The sequence below is a fragment of the Dromiciops gliroides genome, chromosome 4, assembly GCF_019393635.1.
Source record: "Dromiciops gliroides isolate mDroGli1 chromosome 4, mDroGli1.pri, whole genome shotgun sequence".
NCBI classification, from domain to species: domain Eukaryota; kingdom Metazoa; phylum Chordata; class Mammalia; order Microbiotheria; family Microbiotheriidae; genus Dromiciops; species Dromiciops gliroides.
This window is the reverse complement of record NC_057864.1, coordinates 462,922,435-462,942,704: the sequence shown is the minus strand read 5'-3', so window position 1 is coordinate 462,942,704 and position 20,270 is coordinate 462,922,435. Positions and strand designations below refer to the sequence as shown.

At 52.2% G+C, this 20,270-nt stretch overlaps 1 protein-coding gene across 21 annotated transcripts in view; it reads left to right on the top strand.

The window, feature by feature from the left end:
- MYO18A (myosin XVIIIA) overlaps nucleotides 1–20,270 on the top strand; it is a 153,434-nt gene that overhangs the window by 86,299 nt on the left and 46,865 nt on the right. For 12 of the 21 annotated variants that reach the window (XM_043999889.1, XM_043999892.1, XM_043999893.1 and 9 more), the window contains 15 exons: nucleotides 844–1,057; nucleotides 1,614–1,756; nucleotides 2,738–2,838; nucleotides 4,452–4,515; nucleotides 4,843–4,987; nucleotides 7,538–7,558; nucleotides 9,222–9,233; nucleotides 9,893–10,066; nucleotides 10,914–11,004; nucleotides 11,732–11,924; nucleotides 12,089–12,175; nucleotides 14,577–14,718; nucleotides 14,945–15,104; nucleotides 16,743–16,929; nucleotides 19,241–19,484. In XM_043999889.1, coding sequence (XP_043855824.1) covers nucleotides 844–1,057; nucleotides 1,614–1,756; nucleotides 2,738–2,838; nucleotides 4,452–4,515; nucleotides 4,843–4,987; nucleotides 7,538–7,558; nucleotides 9,222–9,233; nucleotides 9,893–10,066; nucleotides 10,914–11,004; nucleotides 11,732–11,924; nucleotides 12,089–12,175; nucleotides 14,577–14,718; nucleotides 14,945–15,104; nucleotides 16,743–16,929; nucleotides 19,241–19,484 — 1,978 coding nt within the window. The remainder of the gene's footprint in view (nucleotides 1–843; nucleotides 1,058–1,613; nucleotides 1,757–2,737; nucleotides 2,839–4,451; nucleotides 4,516–4,842; nucleotides 4,988–7,537; nucleotides 7,559–9,221; nucleotides 9,234–9,892; nucleotides 10,067–10,913; nucleotides 11,005–11,731; nucleotides 11,925–12,088; nucleotides 12,176–14,576; nucleotides 14,719–14,944; nucleotides 15,105–16,742; nucleotides 16,930–19,240; nucleotides 19,485–20,270) is intronic. The other 9 variants (XM_043999894.1, XM_043999896.1, XM_043999895.1 and 6 more) reach the window with 2 other exon arrangements.

The window sequence follows — 20,270 nt, the reverse complement described above, 5'->3', positions numbered from 1 at the left end:
AGGGTTAAGTGACTTGCCCAAGGCCACACAGCTAGTCAGTGTCAAGTGTCTGAGGTCAAATTTGTCGTCAAGGGGCAGCTAGGTGGCTCAGTGGATAGAGCACTGACCCTGGAGTCAGGAGGACCTGAGTTTTATACAAATAAAATCAGATTTAAATAATTGGAGAAATAGTAATTGTTCATGGGTGGCACCCATGAACAGGGTCAATATAATAAAAGTGACAATTTTACCCAAACTAATTTATACATTCAAAGCCATCCCAATTAAATTACCAAAAATTATTTCACTGAATTAAAAAAAATTATTTTCGAAGAACAAAGATTCAAGAATATCAAAGGAAATAGTGAAAAAATGTAAAGGACATAAGTTTAGCAGTACTAGATCTTATAAGGCAGTAATTATCAAAACTATTTGGTACTGGCTAAGAAATAGAAAGGTAGATCAATGGAACAGAATAGATAGACAATTTACAAAAGCAAATAAACATAATAACCATGTTTTTGACAAGTGTAGAGACTTAAGATTTGGGGATAAGGGGGGCAGCTAGATAGCACAGTGGATAAAGCACCAGCCCTGGATTCAGGAGTACCTGAGTTCAAATCCAGCCTCAGACACTTGACACTTACTAGCTGTGTGACCCTGGGCAAGTCACTTAACCCCCATTGCCCCGAAAAAAAAAAAAGATTTGGGGATAAGAATTCGTTATTTGGTAGAAATTGTTGGGAAAACTCTATAGTCTCTTCTAGGTCTTAACCTATGGACTGGATATCCTGCTTCCAGGGCAGTGTAGTTGTTAGTGTTCCTAGGGACTCCAGGTCTGACCCTCTCCCCTTTGCCCCCAAGGTGATGCACATGTTCAAGGGGTGCCGGCGGGAGGAGATGGCACCCCACATCTACACAGTGGCACAGACTGCATACCGCACCATGCTGATGAACCGCCAGGACCAGTCCATCGTCTTATTGGGCAGCAGCGGCAGTGGCAAGACCACTAGCTGCCAGCACTTGGTGCAGTACCTGGCCACCATCGCGGGCACCAGCGGGAACAAGGTGTTCTCTGGTGAGATGGAGGGCTGGGGAAATGAGGGTAGTGTGGGGAGGAGTGGCCAAGCTTCTTCTGCCATCGCTTCATGATTCTACATTGGAGCCAGCCCGACATGAGAAGCCATTGCTTCTGAGAGGGCGAGGGGAGGTGCCGCCTGGGGATCCCGTCGGTGCCCTTCTGCAGAGCATGGATCCTTATCCCCTACAGCATGAAGGTAGTAGGTGGAACTCTGGACTTGGCAGCAGAGGCTTACGTTTGAGCCCTGCCTCAAGCACTGGTATGACCTTGGTCAAATTACTCTCCCTGGCTTCCTCGTCTGCAAAATGGAGTCAGGTTTGATGACCTCTGAGGTCCCTTCCGGCTCTGGCTATGAGCCGGTCACCTTGCCACGTCTGGATTTCCCCAGTCAACCCTCTAAGCTTGATGGGTTCTTGGGGAGCGAGTTTGGGTCCAGGGGCCAGCATGGCTCCCATGAGGCATTACCAGGCCTCGAGTGTCTGCACTGCACTGGGTGGACAAGCTGTCCTCTCCTCACCTGGTGCCCTCCTTGTCCCATTGCCTGTGTCCACAGTGGAGAAGTGGCAAGCTCTGTATACTGTCCTGGAGGCCTTTGGGAGCAGCCCCACCATCATGAACGGCAGTGCTACCCGCTTCTCTCAGATCCTCTCGCTGGACTTTGACCAAGCTGGCCAGGTGGCCTCGGCCTCTGTTCAGGTAAGAGGAGCCCCCAGCCTCCTGTACCAGAGGTTTAGAGAAAGGAAGGCTTTGGTGGTTAGAAATAGATGACCCATCTAGAGCTTTTTTCTTGTTGGGTGAGGGCCCATTTCCTGGGGCTGCAGCTCCTCCATGATGGGCACGGGCAGCCCAGTTGATATTGCCTCCCCTCCTCTAGGGGAGGCTCCATTATCATATCCATGGCCCCAATTCCTTTCACCCAGTCAGGACCAGGCCCTTGGAAAAGAATCGAGATCAGCTTCCTTGAACACTCTTAGTTTGTTCTCACTTCCATCCCCTCATCACCACAATGCTTGAGGGAACCTAGAGATGTATGAGGTTTTATCAGTCCCCCTTGCCCCACATCCTCATCTCATACCAGTGACTGATTGCTTTCAGTATCACGTCCACCTAGTGGTGAGTAGAGTGGCTTATCATGGGTAACATGGACCCTCCAAATAGCCACAAGACTCTTGTTTTCTGAAGAAGGGTGGCAGTAATGGGCAGGGAGGTGCTGCAAGGACTCAGCTTTGAGACCTGAGTGACTAACCATCTCTTCTACTTTGGGATCCAGCTTGGGGCAGCTGGGTAGCGTATGGTGGATAGAGAGCTGGGTCTGGAGTCAGGAAAACCTGTGTTCAAATCCTACTTCAGATACTTACTTGCTGTGTGACTCTGTGTGACTCTGGACACAGTCACTTATCTGCCTCTGTTTCCTCACCTGTAAAATGGGGGTAATAATAGCACCTCCCTCCCAGGATTGTTGTATAGACTAAATTAGATTTTTGTTAAGCACTTTGTAAAACTTTGTTGCTTTTAACAAAAGATCTGGCTGGCCCTGCCTCTGATGGCAGAGTTGGCATGTCCCTTGAGGTACACTAAGGTACAGGCAGTGTTAGCAGCACTTCCTGGTGAAGAACTAGGGATGGGAGGGAAAGCACTTGCTGGTCTTGACCATCTCTATCCTGAACTATTCTGCAGACTATGCTGCTTGAGAAGCTTCGAGTTGCTCGGCGCCCATCCAATGAAGCCACGTTCAATGTCTTCTACTACTTATTGGCCTGTGGAGATAGCACCCTTAGGTGAGACAGGACGGGTGGTTGGGGAAAGGAGGCCCCCTCACCGGTGGATTGGGTCCCTGAATTCTGGCCCTTGGGTAGATCAGTTTTCATTTCTGGGCTGTCACTGCCTGTGTTTGAGACAGTATTTCACTTGAAAAGGATAAGGGAGGGGGCAGCTAGGTGGTGCAGTGGATAGAGCACCAGCCCTGGATTCAGAAGGACCTGAGTTCTAAGCCGGCCTCAGGCACTTGACACTTACTAGCTGTGTGACCCTGGGCAAGTCACCTAACCCTCTTTGCCCCACAAGACATTACAAAACAAAACAAAACAAAAAGGCATAGGAGCCTGGAAGAGGACTGCAAGCACTTCTGTGTGATATAGGAACCAGTGTAGTCCACCTTGAGAGAGAAGCAGTGTTCAGGACTAAGAAGGAGATAGTCCCAGGACTGGAGGGCTGTGTTCCGTTCTGGACAGCACAGTTTAGGAAGGACACTGATCAACTTGAGGAAGACCAGCGTGGCGAAAGACCAGTGCCTGGCAATAGATGTTTATTGGTTGACTGACTGATTGATTGAGGTCATGCCCTATAAGAATAGTTCAAAGGAGATAGAGAAAGATTTAGGGCAACATTGTAGCTGTCGTCAAGTATTTAAAGGGCCATTATGCAGAAGGAGGCCATGTGTCATAGTAGATAGAGAGCTGACCTTGAAGCCAGAAAGACCTGGGTTCGAGTGTCACCTCTGACCCCTACTGGCTCCGGAGCTCTGGACACAGAAGAGGGGCTAGGGGACCCCAGGCAAGTCAGTTTAGTCTCAGTGTTCCAGACCACTCTTTAAGACCCAGATTCTTAACTTCTATTGTGTGCTCCAGACCCCTTTAGCTGGCTGGGGAAGCTCTTCTCTGCATGACATTTTCGATAGCTATGAAGGTGTTTTTAACAAACAAGTTCACCCACCTCAGGTCAAAAGCCCTGGCTCTGAGATTCTAAGATGCTGCCCTCTATTGAGAGAGGCAGCGTCCTCACCTGGGGGTTCCCTGTAGCAATAAAAGCATACATCCGGCCGATCTCCAGTGAGCCATGTGATGAAACCTCAGGGCTGCTCTTTGATCACATAAAGGGACAAGGGAGACTTGGAAGCCACAGGGCTGCTCCCAGACCCTCTTGCTCTACCTCAGCTCCCGGGACCACCATGGGCGCAATTGTGGTTTTTCTCAAGACTCACTCATCCATTCAGTTCAGCAGGCACCTACTATATGCCAGGCACTGGGCATATAAAGACCAAAACAAAGGTCCGGCCTTCTGAGAGCCCTCTGGGACACTTGTTCCCCAAGAGGCCCTGGCTGTGGGGCCCAGGGCACCACCCGCTGGGCATCCAGACCAAGTGGTCCCCTCCAGCTGTAGGTCTGTGATCCTTGGGACCTAAGGCTTCCTGGAAATGGCAGTTCTGCCTGGGCAGCACTGCTAACATCTGTTGCAGGTGACTGGGCACCTCTGGGGAGAACGGAGGTGGGGCCTGACAGGAGGGGTGCTGTGCTCTGGACAGATAGAAGTCCAGAAGCTACTTAGACCTTGACGAGAAGCAGACCTCACAGCCGTCTGCCCCGGCTGGTGCTGATACTATTTTCACCCACAGGACAGAGCTACACTTCAATCACCTGGCGGAGAACAATGTGTTTGGGATCATCCCCTTGTCCAAGGTGAGGTAGCCCTAGGGGCTGGAAGGGCTAGGAGTGGGCATCCCTGGTTGGACATGAGGGAGTCATATTTGATGACCTCACTTTCATTTTTCTGGGCCTGGGTTTCCTCTTCTGTAAAAGGAGAGGGTGCTGCCTAGATGCACTTGGGGGCTTAGCCCAAGCAGGCTGCTCCATTCTAAACTTGACCCTTCAAGCTAGACTCTAGGCCTGTGCTCTCCCCAGGGGGAGGGATGGGGGGAGGGATGGGGGGAGGGGTCTCCCCTGCCACACCTTGGTGAAGAGGGTCAGCTTACATTCTACGCACCAAGCCTGGTCACTCCCCTACAGCCCGAGGAGAAGCAGAAGGCAGCCCAGCAGTTCAGTAAGCTCCAGGCTGCCATGAAGGTTCTGGGCATCTCCCCCGATGAGCAGAAGGCCTGCTGGTTCATCCTGGCCGCCATCTACCACCTGGGGGCTGCAGGTGCCACCAAAGGTAAATGCCCGTCGGACAAAGCTGAGCTTGCTCGGGTGGGGGAGCTGGAAACCCAGGATCCGAAGGACCCTGCTTCCAAGCGGGGGGTCGCCAGAAGGTTTGGGCCTGGGCAGATCCCTTCATCTCTCGGTGTCAGTGTCCTCATGTAAAATCAGTGGCTCAGACCACGTCCTCTGAGAGCTTACTTTCCAAGAGCCCTCTGGGACCCCAGAGCACTTGTTCCCTGGTTGACCCTGGCCACGGGGCCCTGCCACCAACAGCTTGCTGGTCATCTGTTCCAGGATAGGGCAGGCTTCTCTATGTAGGCATGCCTACAGTCTGCTGGAGCCCTACTCTGACACCGTATCATGGTGGAGGGTGACCCCAGACTCTCAAAGTGTCTGCCAGCAGAACTTGGGCTCTGGAAGGGCATTGAACCTGCATCTGTGCTCTTGGGTTCAGCCTGGCTCATGGATGGCCCAACCACAGGGGGATGGGTCTATAAACCAGTCATTCTCCCGGAGGTGGCACAATATCTCCAATGGTGGATTCATGACTGGATTCAGAAAGACTTGGGTTCAGTTCCTACCTCAAATGCCTCACTAGCTGTGTGACCCTGGGCAAGTCACTTAACCTGTGTGACCTGGGCAAGCCTCACTGTGCCCATCTGGGAAAGGAGAAGGTTGGGCCAGATGACCACTGAGGTCCATTGTGGTGCTAGGTCTGTGAAGCTGTGACCCTATCTTTCTGGGCCTCAATTTCCTTTTCTCTAGAGGGATCCTTTCAGCTCCAAATCTATAAATGCCCATGATCCAAGGCGTTACTGTAGTCAGCGAGCTGGGCTCTCAGGCCAAGACTCCAGGTCCTCCTCTGGTCAGTGTCAGGTACAGTGCCAGGTGCTCAGGAGACAGGAGAGAACATACAACTAGGTACAAACAAGCTCAGGACGGGCTGGCTCAGAGGTGTCCAATGGAGGGAGGGCACAAGAATTAAGGGGGATCGGGAAAGGCGGAAAGCGGGATTTTAGCTGGGACTCGGGGAAAGCCAGGGAGGCCAAGTCACAGAATTGCTGAGGATGTGCTGGGATCGTGAGGTGTAAGAAGACTGGCAGGTGGGGAGGTTGTGAAGGGCTTTGAATGCCAAACTAGAGGGGTTTATGGTTGATCCTGGAGGTGATAGAGGGCCACTCGTGTTTATTGAGTAGGGATGACACAGTCAGACGGGAGCTTCAGGAAGATCAATTTGACAGTCAAGTAGAGGGTGGACCAGAGTGGAGAGACTTGTGGCAGAGAGACCAGACCGCCAGTGGGCTACAGTGATAGTCCAGGTTGGGGGTGATGAGAGCCTTCACCAGGGGGTAATGATATCAGTACAAAGAAGTGGGTGATTTTGAAAGGGTAAAATAGGCCTCTGTGACAGATTGGATGAGGCGGGTGGGAGGAACGTGGTAAGAGTGAGGAGGAGAAGGTGATACCTAGGTTGTCTGCCTGGGTGCCCAGGAGAATAGTGATGCCATCAACAGAGCCAGGGAAATTAGGGAGAAAGGAGGGTTTGGTGGAAAAGATACCAAGCTTAGGTTCAGCCGGGTTAAGTGGAAGACGTCGACGGGATGTCCAGTTCAAGATGTCTGAAAGGGCAGCTAGGTGGCGCAGTGGATAGAGCACCGGCCCTGGAGTCAGGAGGACCTGAGTTCAAATCCGGCCTCAGACACTTAACACTTACTAGCTGTGTGACCCTGGCCAAGTCACCAAAAAAAAAAAAAAAAGATTATTCTCGAGTATCAGTTTGGAAGGGTTTTTTAAAAATTCTCTAATTCTGTGACCTATTTCTCTGATAATAAGTCAAATGATTCTTAAAAATGAAGCAATAGGGGCAGCTAGGTGGTACAGTGGATAAAGCACTGGCCTTGGATTCAGGAGGACCCGAGTTCAAATCCAGCCTCAGACACTTGACACTTACTAGCTGTGTAACCCTGGGCAAGTCACTTAACCTCAATTGCCTCACCAAAAAAAAAATTTTTTTTTAAATGAAGCAATAGAGGGCATCTAGGTGGTGCAGTGGATAAAGCACCAGCCCTGGATTCAGGAGGACCTGAGTTCAAATCTGGCCTCAGACACTTAACACTTACTAGCTGTGTGACCCTGGGCAAGTCGCTTAACCCCAATTGCCTCACTAAAAAAAAAAAAAAAAGAAAGATGTCTGAAAGCAGTTGGCAATGAGAGATTGGAGGTCTACAGAGAAATCTGGGCTGGGAATCAATTGATTTGAGAATCAGCAGCCTAGAGATGGTAATTAAATCCATGGGAGCTGCTGAGATCAATGAGCGAAATTGGACAAGGGGAGAAGAGAAGGGCCCAGGACAAAGGCCTCCGGGGCACCCACGGTCAGTAGGCCTGACCTGGATAAAGATCCAGCAAAGATGACTGAGAAGAAGTGGTCAGAGAGGTAGGAGGAGAATAAGGAGAGATGGATGTCATGGTCAGGGCATGGGATTGGATGGAGGAGGAGGGGAATTTAGGGAACCCCTCCTCCCCATATGAATAACTCTCATTCCTATTCCCTTCCACACAGCGCCCCTTGAGGAACAGTCTGGTAACTAAGCCCCTGTAACCCTCCCTATTGGGGGTGAATGGTGCTTCTCCCCACCCCCAAATCCTGGGGTGAATGGTGCTCCCTCTGTGGTGTCTCCTCTCTGCTCACTCTAAGGTGCTGGGATTGTCTGGCTCAGTGCAGTGGAGAAGGGAGCCGGCCTGGGCAGGAGCTGCAAAGTCTGAGAGCTGGGGATGATCCTTGGGTGACAGGCCCACAGCGGCACCCAGAGCAGTTCTATCTGTGCTAGCCAGGGCTCAGGCCTGCTCCTCTTGCCCCAACTCATGGGGCTGTGCTATTTCCCATGGCCCAGATGCAGTGGGCTTGGCCTTCCTTAGCTCCTGGGAGCCACAGGCCGGCTTTCCCTAAGCCTCGCTTCTTTAGAATCCTCCTCCCCTTCCTCCTCCTCTTCCTCTTCTTCCTTCTCCTCTTCTTCCTCCTCTTCTCCTCTTCCTCCTCTTCTTTCTCCCCTCCCTTTTTCTCTTCCTCTTCTTTCACTCTCTCCTCTTTCTTTTCTTTCTCTCCTCTCTCCCCTCTTTCTTCCTCTCTCTCTTCCTCTGCTCTCTCTTCTTTCTCTCCTATCTCCTGTCTCCTTCTCTCCCCTTTCTCTCTTCTCCTCTCTCCCTTCTCTTTCCTTTTTTTCTCTCCTCTCTATCTCTCTCCCCTCTCCTTCTCTCTCTCTCTCTTGCATGATGGGGTAGTGGCCACTAGGGGGCAGCAGGTTCCAGGGCTGCAGCTTTCCACCTCTTTGCTTGGAGATTAAGGCATGGCTAAAATCTATCGGTTTTGGGGGGTGGGAAGGATGGAGGCGTGCTCAATGCTGCCAAGGGCACGGATACCCCTGGGGACTGGGAGCTTCTGGAAAGAAGAGGTAGGGAAAGAGGTGGCCGTCTTCTGGGGCTCGCACCATAAAGTACCATTTGGGGAAATCCAGGACCTTGGACAGGGAGATTGGCTGCTGGGTCTGGTTCCTCCTGGACCCTCTGTCTCCTGTCCCCTTCTCTTGGGGCGGGAGGACTGTTGAACTAAAGAAGGTTGCAGGGGGCATGACTGGGGAATCTGACTCGGGGATGGGCCCTTCTGCGGGTCCAGCCAGGAAAGGGGAGAAGTCAATACCTGGCTTTGAAATGTTGTCCCCAAGGGTGCAGGTGTGAACCCCCATAAACACGTGTGTGGCCCCCCCCAGGAGGCCCCATTCTATTCAGGGCAGGCAGTGGGCAGTCCTGGAGGTCCTGTGCAGCCCCTACTTCTTAGAGGGCTGTGTGTGTGTGTGTGTGTGTGTGTGTGTGTGTTTGTATTGCTGTATCTGTCACTGTCTCTGATTTTCTGGGTTGTGTATCTCCTGGGGCTGCAGCTCTATCTCTGATAGAATTTCAGAGCATGTTTGTCTTTGAGTCAGCTTCTGTTGTTTGAGGCTGGGGAGCCTCGCTCAGCCTTTGGCTTTGTGGGCTATCTGTGTGTATGTGTATGTGTGTAAATATGTGTGTGTACGTGTGTGTGTCTGTGTGTGTGTCTGGGCTCACACCTGCTCCCATCATCTCCCCTCCCCCACCTCCACCCCACCCCTCCACTCCCCCCCTCCTCACCCATCAGGCTGTGTTTACGATTTTGTTTGCTAACAAACTGTTTTTCTTTGCATGCTGCATGCTGGCCTTTTGCCTTACAGAAGCTGCTGAAGGTAAAACCTTGTTTCTCGTTAGCTTTCCTTAATTACCGTGATTAGACACATGTTGGCTGGGACGTGTGTCTGTGTGGGCTGCTCCCCGCAGCTCCCTCTGGGTGGTGGGGGGCGCACGCTCCAGGCGTCCTTCCTCGCTATCCCCCAGCAGCTGCTTAGGTGCCACCCAGTGGGGGAGGAAGGTGGGTGACGGGGAGACGGGCCCCCCAAGCAGAGGCAGAGGCAGAGGCAGGCGCCCGCTGCTCAGCTTCCTGGCTCCTCTTCCAGCCCCTGTCCCGGCACCCCAGGCAGGCAGCTCTGGTGCCAGGCCCATCCTTGGAGGGGTCTCATAGAGCCCTCCATGTGCGTGGATGCTTGCCATCTCTCTGCTTGGAGGTTAAGGAGAGGCTGAGATTGATCACCTATGCTGCCCTGGGGAGGCAGCAGGTGGGAGTCGCCCACCTCCTCTTCTCACGCCTGTCACACTCACCTCTGGGGGGAATAAGGAACTCGGGGTGGCCTTGGGCCATTCAGGGTCCCTGGGCATCCCTGATGTGCTCCCCTGGGCCATCAGAAGCCTCAGCCTTTCTTCAGGACCCCCACCCTGGAGCGCGGGTGAGGGAGGCTGCAGGACACAAGGCCACCAGAGGGTGACACATGTCCTCTGCTCCTTCCTGCAGCTGGGCGCAAACAGTTTGCCCGCCACGAGTGGGCACAGAAAGCGGCGTATCTGCTGGGCTGCAGCCTGGAGGAGCTCTCATCCGCCATCTTCAAGCACCAGTTCAAAGGCTCCCTGCAGCGCTCCACCTCCTTCCGCCAGGGCCCTGAGGAGAACAGCTCAGGAGATGCTACAGGTACTGTTGGCCCCCCTTCCCAGTTCCCTAGGTGTCAGCCATCAGCTGTGTGGCTGCTTGTGAGCCTCAGTTTTCTCATCTCTAAAATGGGATTAGTGGTCCTGAGAGAGGGAGAGAGAGAGAGAAAGGAGAGAGAGGGAGGGAGGGAGAGAGAGAGAGATAGAAGGAGAGAGAGAGAAGGAGAGGGAGAGGGAGAGATAGAGAGAGAGGGAGAGAGAGAGAGGCAGGCCTGCAGTATGGTGTAGTGAGTATGCATCTTAGCTTTGCTTAGCTGTCTTAGCTCTTGCCCCTCATGACCAGGGGCCACTGAGTCAGGAGGTTTCTGGTTGGATTATCTGAACTCGCAAAGACTATAGTGAATTGAGACCTGCCTTTGGAGTTAGAAGCATCTGAGTTCAGGTCCTGTCTCTGACACATTCTGGCTGTGTGACCCTGCACAAGTCACCCAAAGCAAACCTGGTGCCAATCTGTGTAGGTAGAGAGAAATTTCACACTGGGAGTTCCTGATACCAAAGAAATCATAGACTTAGTAAAAAAAATTTATATATACACACATACACATATATACATATATGCATATATGCAGCAACTATCACCCATTGTCATTGTAAGGTTCAAATGACATGATTTACACATGAACCTTACAAATCTGTTTCTCATCCGCATTATCTTTGTTAGACAAATTGGTGTGAGCCAAAAGGCCAATCTCCCAGGGCAGGCAGGCAGCAGAGCCTGAAAACAAGGATGGGGATGGGGGGTCTGGGCCTGAGCCTGCGCCCCAGCTGCCAGCCGGGGTATCTGAGTGGGGATGGGAGGAAGAGACCAAGGTCCATGGGTTTTCCCACAGGCTCCAAGCTGAGCGCCCTCGAGTGTGTGGAAGGCATGGCTTCAGGCCTCTATTCTGAGCTCTTCACTCTCCTTGTCTCCTTGGTGAATCGGTATGTACTTGGCTTAGGACCAGGGCCCTTGGGCTCCCAGCTGCTGGGCAGAGGTTTCTAAACCCCACCTGATTCCTTCCCCGCAGTGCAGTACAACCCTTCCACCAGCAGATGGCGGAAGTCTGGTGCCTGAGTTGAGGCTCAGGTGAGGGAGATGCAGGGAGCAGGGAGGAGTGGTGATGGAGAAGGCACATTAGGAAGGAGGGACCTTGGGCCAGTCAGCCTCTAGGTGTCTTCGTTTCTTCATTAGTAAAATGTGGAAGTTGTACTTGAAGAGGTCCTGGGTTCCTTTTAGCTGTAACTCTATGACCCAGTGACCTCCAGTGTCCCCTCTAGCTATAACTCTATGGCTTTATAACTCAGTTGAGTCCAAGACAGAGGTTCTTGTTTTTTCTTGAAATATTTTGATAACTGTATTTAGAGGTAACTGGTTTCCTTTGTAATCCTATTTATTGGATGCATTTACACACCTGACTCTGAAAAGGGGTCCTTGGCCTCACTAGACTGCCAAGGGTACCTAGGACACAAAAAAGCTAAGACCCCCCTGCTCTAAGGGCTCCTGTGAGCCCGGGAAGCAATCATCCTTCCCTGCAGGACACAGGGCATTTGGGACAGGGGTCCAGCAGCCTCCGGGTCCTGGCTGGGTAAGGGAGGGAAGTCCCTTGGCTGGGATTGGGCCCGGCAGGTGCTGCTGCCACTTACTCTGACTCCCGTCCTCTCCCTGAAGGGCCCTCAAGTCCAGCCAGAATTCCCTTTGCTCCATGATGATCGTGGACACTCCTGGCTTCCAAAATCCAGACCTGGGCGGCTCGACTCGAGGGGCCTCCTTTGAAGAACTGTGTCACAATTATACTCAGGACCGGCTCCAGGCTCTCTTCCACGAAAGAACCTTTGTGCAGGAGCTGGAGAGATACAAGGAGGTAGGGTCCTCTCCAGCCCTGCCCCCCTCGAGCAGTCAAGATAAGAGTTTAACCCTTTGTGTGCTAGAAGCCCCCTCCCCTTTAGTCCTTCTACTACCAGAATAAGCCAAAGAACCTGGGCCTGCTGCCTTGTCATTCACTGTGGCTGCTGTTGGCTTTCCCAGGAGAACGTCGAGTTGGCATTCGATGACATGGAGCCTGGTGGGGTGGACTCTGTAGCTGTCGTGGACCAAGCATCTCACCAAGCCTTGGTAAGGGTCGTCTTCCCAATTCTCATTTCTCTTCCTCCCTCTCTGCCTGTTTCCTTCTCTGCAAAATGAGGAGGTATGGCACTTGATAGTCTCTGAAATCCCTTCTAGTTCTAGCTGTGTGAGCTTAGAGACAGTGTGGTTCAATGGCCAGCATGCTAGATCAGAAGAGCTGGGTTCCAATCTCAGCCCTGCCACTTACTCCCTGGGTAAGTTATAGCTTTTTCTTAGGCCTTAGTTTCCTTATCTGTAAGATGGGGAGGTTGGGGGCAGCTAGATGGCGCAGTGGATGGAGCACCAGCCCTGGATTCAGGAGGATCTGAGTTCAAATCCGGCCTCAGACACTTAGCGCTTACTAGCTGTGTGACCCTGGGCAAGTCACTTAACCCCAATTGCCTTACTAAAAAAAAAAAAAAAGATGGGGAGGTTGGACCAGACAATAATAATATAATTAAAAAACTAGCATTTATAGAGTGCTTTCAAGTTACAAAACATTGTGCATTTATGATCTTGTTTGAGTCTCATGACAGAGAGGGAGGTGAGGGTCCCGTTATTATCCCCTTTTTATATATAGGGAAACTGAGGCACAGAGAGGTGCCTATGTGACCTGCTCTGGGTCACATAGGCAGTAGGTATCTGAGGCAGGATTTGAATTTTGACCAACCTCTACTCACTAACTGATCTCTAAGTTCCAAACCCTGGGTTCCTGTGACTTGCAGACCCACTCAGGCACTAAGCCTTCCACATCTGTGGGCAGGCAAAAGGAGAGCCCAAGACTGGGGGGCCCAGCTTGCCACCCCCGTCTGCTTTGGTCCCAAGTCTGACCCTCCCGGCTGCTGCAGAGAGCAACAAGCTGGAAACAGACTAGAGAGAAGCTGTCCTGCACTTGAGGGGCCTCCTGGTTGGAGCCCATGTGGTTGGAGCCCACGTGGTTGGAGCTGAGATTGGGCATGGGAGAGAAACACAGATTCTTTTATCCCGAGGAGCCTGCCCGGGAAGGGTCATTCAGGCCAGGTATCCCCACTAAGCCATCTGGGCAACAACAGGTCTCCCATCATCAAAGGGTTTCATGATCAGAGATAGAGGGGTTGGCATGGGGGGGGCAGAGAATTGGGGAGGGGGCTTCTCTGCTTTCCCCAGAAAGCCATGCTGATTGGCTGGCTCTGACAAGTGCCTGGCACTCGCTGTTTGCCCTTAATTAGGCAAATTGCACAAGATGGTTTATTAGAAAATTGACGTTGACGCCGAGTTGCTCATTTCCCTCCCTAGCTTTGATCCCCGTCACCCTCTTCCAGCCCCTCCCCTGGTGGTGGGCATGGTACGGCTGGCATCAGGGAGATGGCAGAGCCTTCTCAGGGCCCAGGCCCAGGGGCTTTTGGGGGAGGCTTCATCCCGCTCCCAGGGCATAGCTCCAGATAGTCCCAGAAAAGATTATTGAAAGTGTTAGGGAGGCCCAGGAAGAGGTTAGGATGTTGTGGGCAGGGATCAGGCTGTCTCTCATCATTACAGAGGGGGCCGAGCAGCCAATGGCTCCATGTCCCTAATTGACTCTCCTCCCCCCGTTAAAGGTTTCTGCTTCCAAGAGAGAGCCAGGCACCCACTTATCATTCTAATGGACTGACTCTGTATTCCTGAGGCCCAGCCCAATCTGTCATGGTACCTTAATCACCCATCAGGCCTCAGCCTTGTTCTGCCAGGGTCCCTCTTTTATCCTTTTAGTGATAATAACTCAGGCAGCTCGGGGAGAAAGTGTGAGCAGCCCGGGCTGGCGGGGGGTGGGGACAGCCCAGGGAGAATCAGGGAGGCAGAGGGGAAAGCAGCTCAACATCACTCCCCTCTGCCTTGGGCCAGGACAACGGGGAAGGGGGAAGAGGAGTAGGGTGGGTTCTTGGTGGTCAGTCGGTCAGCAGCCCCTTACTGAGTGTCTGCTGTGTGCCGGACACTATGCTAGCCTTTTTTAGGGTGACAGGGTCCCAGATCTAGATCTGACAAGGACCTCAGCAGCCACTGATTCCAAGTGCCTCATTTTACAGATGAAGAAACTGAGGCACGGATGGGTTAAGTGACTCAGGGTCGTAGATATAGAGTTGGAAGGGAGTTCAGAGGCCTGCTAGTCTCTCATTTTACAGATGAGGAAACAGGTCCAGGGACATCTACAGCATCCCTGAGGAAGGGACCCAGAGCTCATCTTGTCCAGCCCCCTTATTAAACTGCGGCCCAGGTGAAGCGACTAGCCCAAGGTTACATAAGTGTCAGAGGTGGAATTTGAATCCAGACCTTCCAGAGTTAGTGTTCTTTCCCCTGTGCCACGCTTGCCCTTCCTCTCTCTCCCTGTCGTCTATCCGACCCCATCCTGGGCAGTTTTTCGCAATCCCAGGTAACGTGGGCCTCTGTCCCCTTTCAGGTGCGGTCACTGGCCCGGCCGGATGAGGCTCGGGGCCTTCTGTGGCTGTTGGAGGAGGAGGCAGTGGTGCCAGGTGGCAACGATGAGGCCCTGCTGGAGCGGCTTTTCTCTTACTATGGCCCCCAGGATGGCGACAAGAAAGGTAGGTAGAACAGCTCCCCGCACCTCCCCAGGAGGGTGACCGATGCCCTCGCTTGGCCCAGCATCGTCCATGGTCAAATAGGACCCAAAGCCCCAGGGGTCTCCTTCAGGGCTGTGCTACCCTGAGTCCCCTGGGCACTTGGCCTCAGTGCCCACCCCCTTGGGGAATTCTCTCCACCGCAAGAGCTGGTCCCTGAGCGAGCCCATCTTCTCTTCCTTCCCTCTAGGACAGAGCCCCCTCCTGCGAAGCAGTAAACCTCGCCACTTCCTCCTGGGCCATAGCCACAGCACCAACTGGGTGGAGTACAACGTGGAAGGGTGGCGGAACTATGCCAAGCAGAACCCAGCCATGCAGAATGCCCCGCGGCTCCTACAGGACTCTCAGAAGTAGGTCCCCCCCCCCCCCCCCCCCGGCACACACAACACACACACCCTGTGGCTCCAAGGAGATCCATGGACTCAAGCCTGTGGCTTACCATACCAGGGGGCATGGAGAAATGGGCCCGGAGCTTCTTTTCCCAGGGGTCCATGGGGTGGGTCACTCCGGCTTCCTCCAGTGCCCAGCACACAGTGAGCACTTAATAAAGGCTTAAATAAACTGCCAGCTCCCAGGTGGCAACAGGAGAGGCCCGTGCCAACCACAGATGACTCAGAGGGCTTCATGATTTGCCTCGCCACAGACGAATCCACTGGAAGCCTATGAAATACAAGTTCTCTGTTTAGGGGAGGCTGCTGGGGCATAAGCCCAGGGGTCCAAGCTTTGACTCTTGGCCCAAAGCTGGGATCTTGCAATAACCCTCCCCACCGCCCACCCCCGCCCCACACGATTTCTTTAGGGCAAGGGTCCACAAGCCCCCTAGGATTTGGTAGACAGACATCACCATGAACTTGGGTGGATAAAAGTGACATCTCACTTCTCACTAACCTCTTACTGAAATTTAGCGTTCCCTTCAGTTGTGTTCTGAGAAAGGGTCCATTCACTGGACTGCCCAACAGGTCTGTGATGCAAAGGTATTAAGAATATTCTAGAGTATGAGAGAACTAATAGAGGGTGAGGGGAAGGGAATAAGCATTAATATGGCACTTGCTGTGTACCAGGCTCTATGCTAATCACTTTTTTTTTTTTGGTGAGGCAATGGGGGTTAAGTGACTTGCCCAGGGTCACACAGCTAGTAAGTGTCAAGTGTCTGAGGTCTTATTTGAACTCAGGTCCTCCTGAATCCAGGGCCGGTATTCTATCCACTGCACCACCTAGCTGCCCCTATTCTAATCGCTTTTACAACCATCTCATTTGATCCTCACAACACCCCTGGGGGGCAGGTGCTATTATTATCCCCATTTCACAGTTGAGGAAACTGAGGCAAGCAGAGGTTTAGTGACTTGCCCAGGGTCATACAGCTAGTGTGTGTCTGGGGCTAGATCTGAACACGGGTCTTCCTGACTCCAGGCTGCCTCTGACCTGGGAAGGGCATGATCTTGAAAGTTACCATTGGCAGGTGGATAGGGATTGAGGAGCAGGTTAACACAGCCCATCCAGGTCCACTTGCAGAGTTGATGTGGTTGTGTAATTTGTAGTGCTCGATGGTGGTGGGAGGGGAGGTTCCCAAGCTGTCCTTGTATATTACATGGATTTCACTTTATTCTCCCTCCCAGCCAGACTGTTTCTCATACATCATCTCACATCTCCTGCCTTTGCACCATAATGCTTTCCTTCCCTTCTACTTCTTGGAATCCCTAGTTCCCTTTAAGGTTCGGGTCAGGTGCCTCTCCTACGGGAGACCTTTTCTGCCCCCCGCCCCCTGGCCCCCCACCAGATAGCGGTGTTCTCCCCATCCTCAACATCGCTCTTTATTTGCATTGGAAATATTTGGTATGAGTTTTTCCTCTGTGTGTGTTACTTCCTTCCTATGGCATGTCAGCCCCCTGAGGGCAGGAACTGTTGGGTCCTGGGGAGCCCCTGGCCCCAGGGCTCAGATGCCTGACTGCTGATGCTCATTGCGCTGTCTGCCCCCTGTGCTCTGTTAGGAAGATCATCAGCAACCTGTTTGCGGGCCGGGCCGGCAGCGCTATGGTGCTTTCAGGCTCCATCGCGGGGCTGGAAGGGGGCTCGCAGCTGGCGCTTCGCAGGGCCACCAGCATGCGAAAGACGTTCACCACCGGCGTGGCCGCTGTCAAGAAGAAGTCCCTCTGTATCCAGATCAAGCTCCAGGTGGTGAGTGTGCCCTAGGGCTTTGTCTTCGACCCCTGAGTCTCCAAGGTATCCCCCTCCCCCTCCTCAGCCCAGTGTCCATCCTCCAGCAAGAGGGGCCCGAGGCTGTCTAGAAGAAGCAGGGGCTCCCATGGGTCCTGGTTCTCAGTGCTCACCGGTGTGACTGTGACTGTGTCACTCCCCCGCTCAACATGGCTCCCTATTGCCCCTAGGATCAAATGCAAACTTCTTTGTTTGGCATTTAATACCCTTTATAGCCTGGCTCCAGCCGACCTTCCCAGGCCATCACACTCCCCTTTGTGAGGCCTATGGTACAGTGGACGTGGCCATCTTGCTGTCTTCACACGTGATGCTCCGTCAGCTGCCTTTGTACCATTGCATGGGCTGTCTGTGAAGCCTGGAATGCTCCCTTCTCAGCTCAGCTCAAGTACCACCTTCTCCCTCCATAGGCCCACTGAGCCAGGGAAGGAAGAGGCCTTAGAAGCCATCTAGATGAAGAAACTGAGGCCCAGGGACACTTGCCCAAGGCCACACAAGTAGTAAGCCTCAGAGGCAGGATTCGAACCCAGGTCCTTTGACTCTACAATACCTCCCATAAGACCTTTCTTGATGCTGTACCCTGCCTCCACCAGCCTCTGCTGCCTCCCCTCCCTCCAACATCACCCTGTATTTACTTTGCTTATACTTTGTATATAAGCTTAGATAGAATATAAACTCCTTGAAGTCAGGGACTGTTTCATTTTTGTCTTTGTATCTAAAGTGTCTAGCATGGGCCTTGGTATGTAGTAGGTACTTAATAAATGCTCATGATTTGATTGAAGCTGTATCCCAAGAGCTGCCTTTTGAGGTGATGACCCAAGCGTCTGCTGTCCTCCAGGGGGAAGAGTCTAAGCTGGCTGGGGACAATGACAGGGTACCGGCAGCATGGAGTCATGGATGGAGCACTAGGTCAGGAGGCAAGAGGCTTAGCCTCAACCTTTCTGGGCCTCAGTTTTCTCCTCTGTGAAGTGGAGCACAATCGTAGCTACCCTTTCTACTACCGAGGGTTGTTGTGAGAAGCAGAATGAGATAAGGGCTGTAGATGTGCTTTTGAGGCCATAAGTCACAATATAGGTGGGCTTTTCAATCTTGTTTTCATTCATATCTCGATATGGTTTCCAAATACATTTCTTGCTCTCTCCTGCCCAGTGAGCCAATTCCTTGTTAAAAAAAAGATTAAAAAAAACCAAAACAGTTCAGCAAAACTAACCAGGACATTAATCGTGCCTGATGGTGTATGCCACATTCCATAACCATAGCCCCCCACCTCTGCAAAGAGAGGATGGAAAGGGGCAGCTAGATGGCGCAGTGGATAGAGCACCGGCCCTGGAGTCAGGAGTACCTGAGTTCAAATCCGACCTCAAACACTTAACACTTACTAGCTGTGTGACCAAGGGCAAGTCACTTAACCCCAATTGCCTCACTAAAAAAAAAAAAAAAAAAAAAGAGAGAGGATGGAAAGCAATCTTCTCAGTTCTTTTCTGGGGGCCAAGCTTCATCCCTAGAATCATTGTACAGTGGCCTGCTACCTTTTAAAAATTCTTTCTGCTTACATGGTTGGTGTTCTTGTGCACCCTGCATCAGTTCAAATAAGTCTTTCCATACTTCTCTGTATTCTTCAGAGTCCTCATTTCTTAAAGCACAGTAAGAGTTCCATTATTTTCATGGGCCATTTTATTTATGTATTTATTTTTTGCAGGGCAGTGAGGGTTAAGTGACTTGCCCAGGGTCACACAGCTAGTAAGTGTCAAGTGTCTGATGCCGGATCTGAACTCAGGTCCTCCTGAGTCCAAGGCCGGTGCTTTATCCACTGTGCCACCGAGTTACCCCCTTGAGTCACTTTTTTAGCAAAGCACAGTCAAATGTTATTGGACATTTGACCATGGCCTGGAATGGTCTCCCTCCTCTGCTCCAACTATTGACCTCCCTGACTTCCTTTAAGTCCCAACGATTGTCCCACCTTCTACAGGAAGCCTTCTCCAACCCTTTTGACTCCAGTGCTTTCCCTCCGTTGGTTATTTCCTGTTTATCCTGTATATAAGCCTGCTTTGTATATATCTGTTTGCATGTTGTCTCCCCCATTAGATTGTAAGATGCCTGGAGGCAGGGCCTACCTTCTGCCTCTTTTTGTATCCCCAGTCCTTAGCACATGTTGTGCCTAACACATAGTAGGTGCTTAATAAATGTTAATTGATTGATTCCCCTGGACAAGGGCGGAAGTCTGCCTCGTGATGGATGACACCTGAGGGCCACCTTCTCTCTTTCCCTCCCATAGGATGCCCTCATTGACACTATCAGGAAATCCAAATTGCACTTCATTCACTGCTTCCTGCCTGTGGCGGAGGGCTGGGGAGGTGAGCCCCGCTCGGCCTCTTCCCGCCGGGTAAGCAGCAGCAGTGAGCTGGACCTGCCTCCCGGAGAGCCCTGCGAGGCTGGCCTCCTGCCGCTGGACATACCCCTGCTCCGGGCCCAGATTCGTGGCTCTCGTCTTCTGGATGCCCTCCGCATGTACCGCCAAGGTGGGACCTCTCATTCCCTCTCTCTGATACCTCCCTCCTCGTCTGGCTTTCCCTCCTTCTGCTTCCTTTTTCTTCCTTTATTTCCCTGCAGCTTCCTTCCCAGGTCCTAACTCTGCCTCTCTTGTATCCCTTGCTTACATCCTGGTACCCCAGCTTTCCTGTTTCTCCCTTCCCAGGTTCCCCTCCCCCCCCTGCCCCCTGCTTCCTTATGTCCCTCTTTTCTTTTCTCTTTGTCTTCCCAGGTCTTGTTTTTCTCTCCCCTGCTTCTCCCTCTACCTACTTGTTCTTTTCTCTCTCCTGATTGGCCTCCCTCCTTCCCTTCCACTCACTCCTGTCCCCTATCCCTGTCTCTTCTTCCCCTCTCTCCCAGTGTGGAGAGGATCATCATCATTCCAAAACTCAGTAACTTCCCTGCAGATTTCCAGGGACGATAGTTGACCCAAGTAGGGTACTGTGGGTCGCTGCTATCCTTCAAGTGAATGGGTGTCGGGTCAGATTCTAGCAGAGAACAAGGGGGGAAAATCTGTCTTTAAATAATTAAATGCTTTTTTTTTTTTAAGTGAGGCAATTGGGGTTAAGTGAGTTGCCCAGGGTCACACAGCTAGTAAGTGTTAAGTGTCTGAGGCCGGATTTGAACTCAGGTCCTCCTGAATCCAGGGCCGGTGCTCTATCCACTATGCCATCTAGCTGCCCCTCAATGATTAAAATTCTTAAGAAAGGTCAGGTAGATGCTACCCTGTTTGGTAATCCCTTGGAGTGATGGGGGCAGGCGGGCGGGGGAGAACG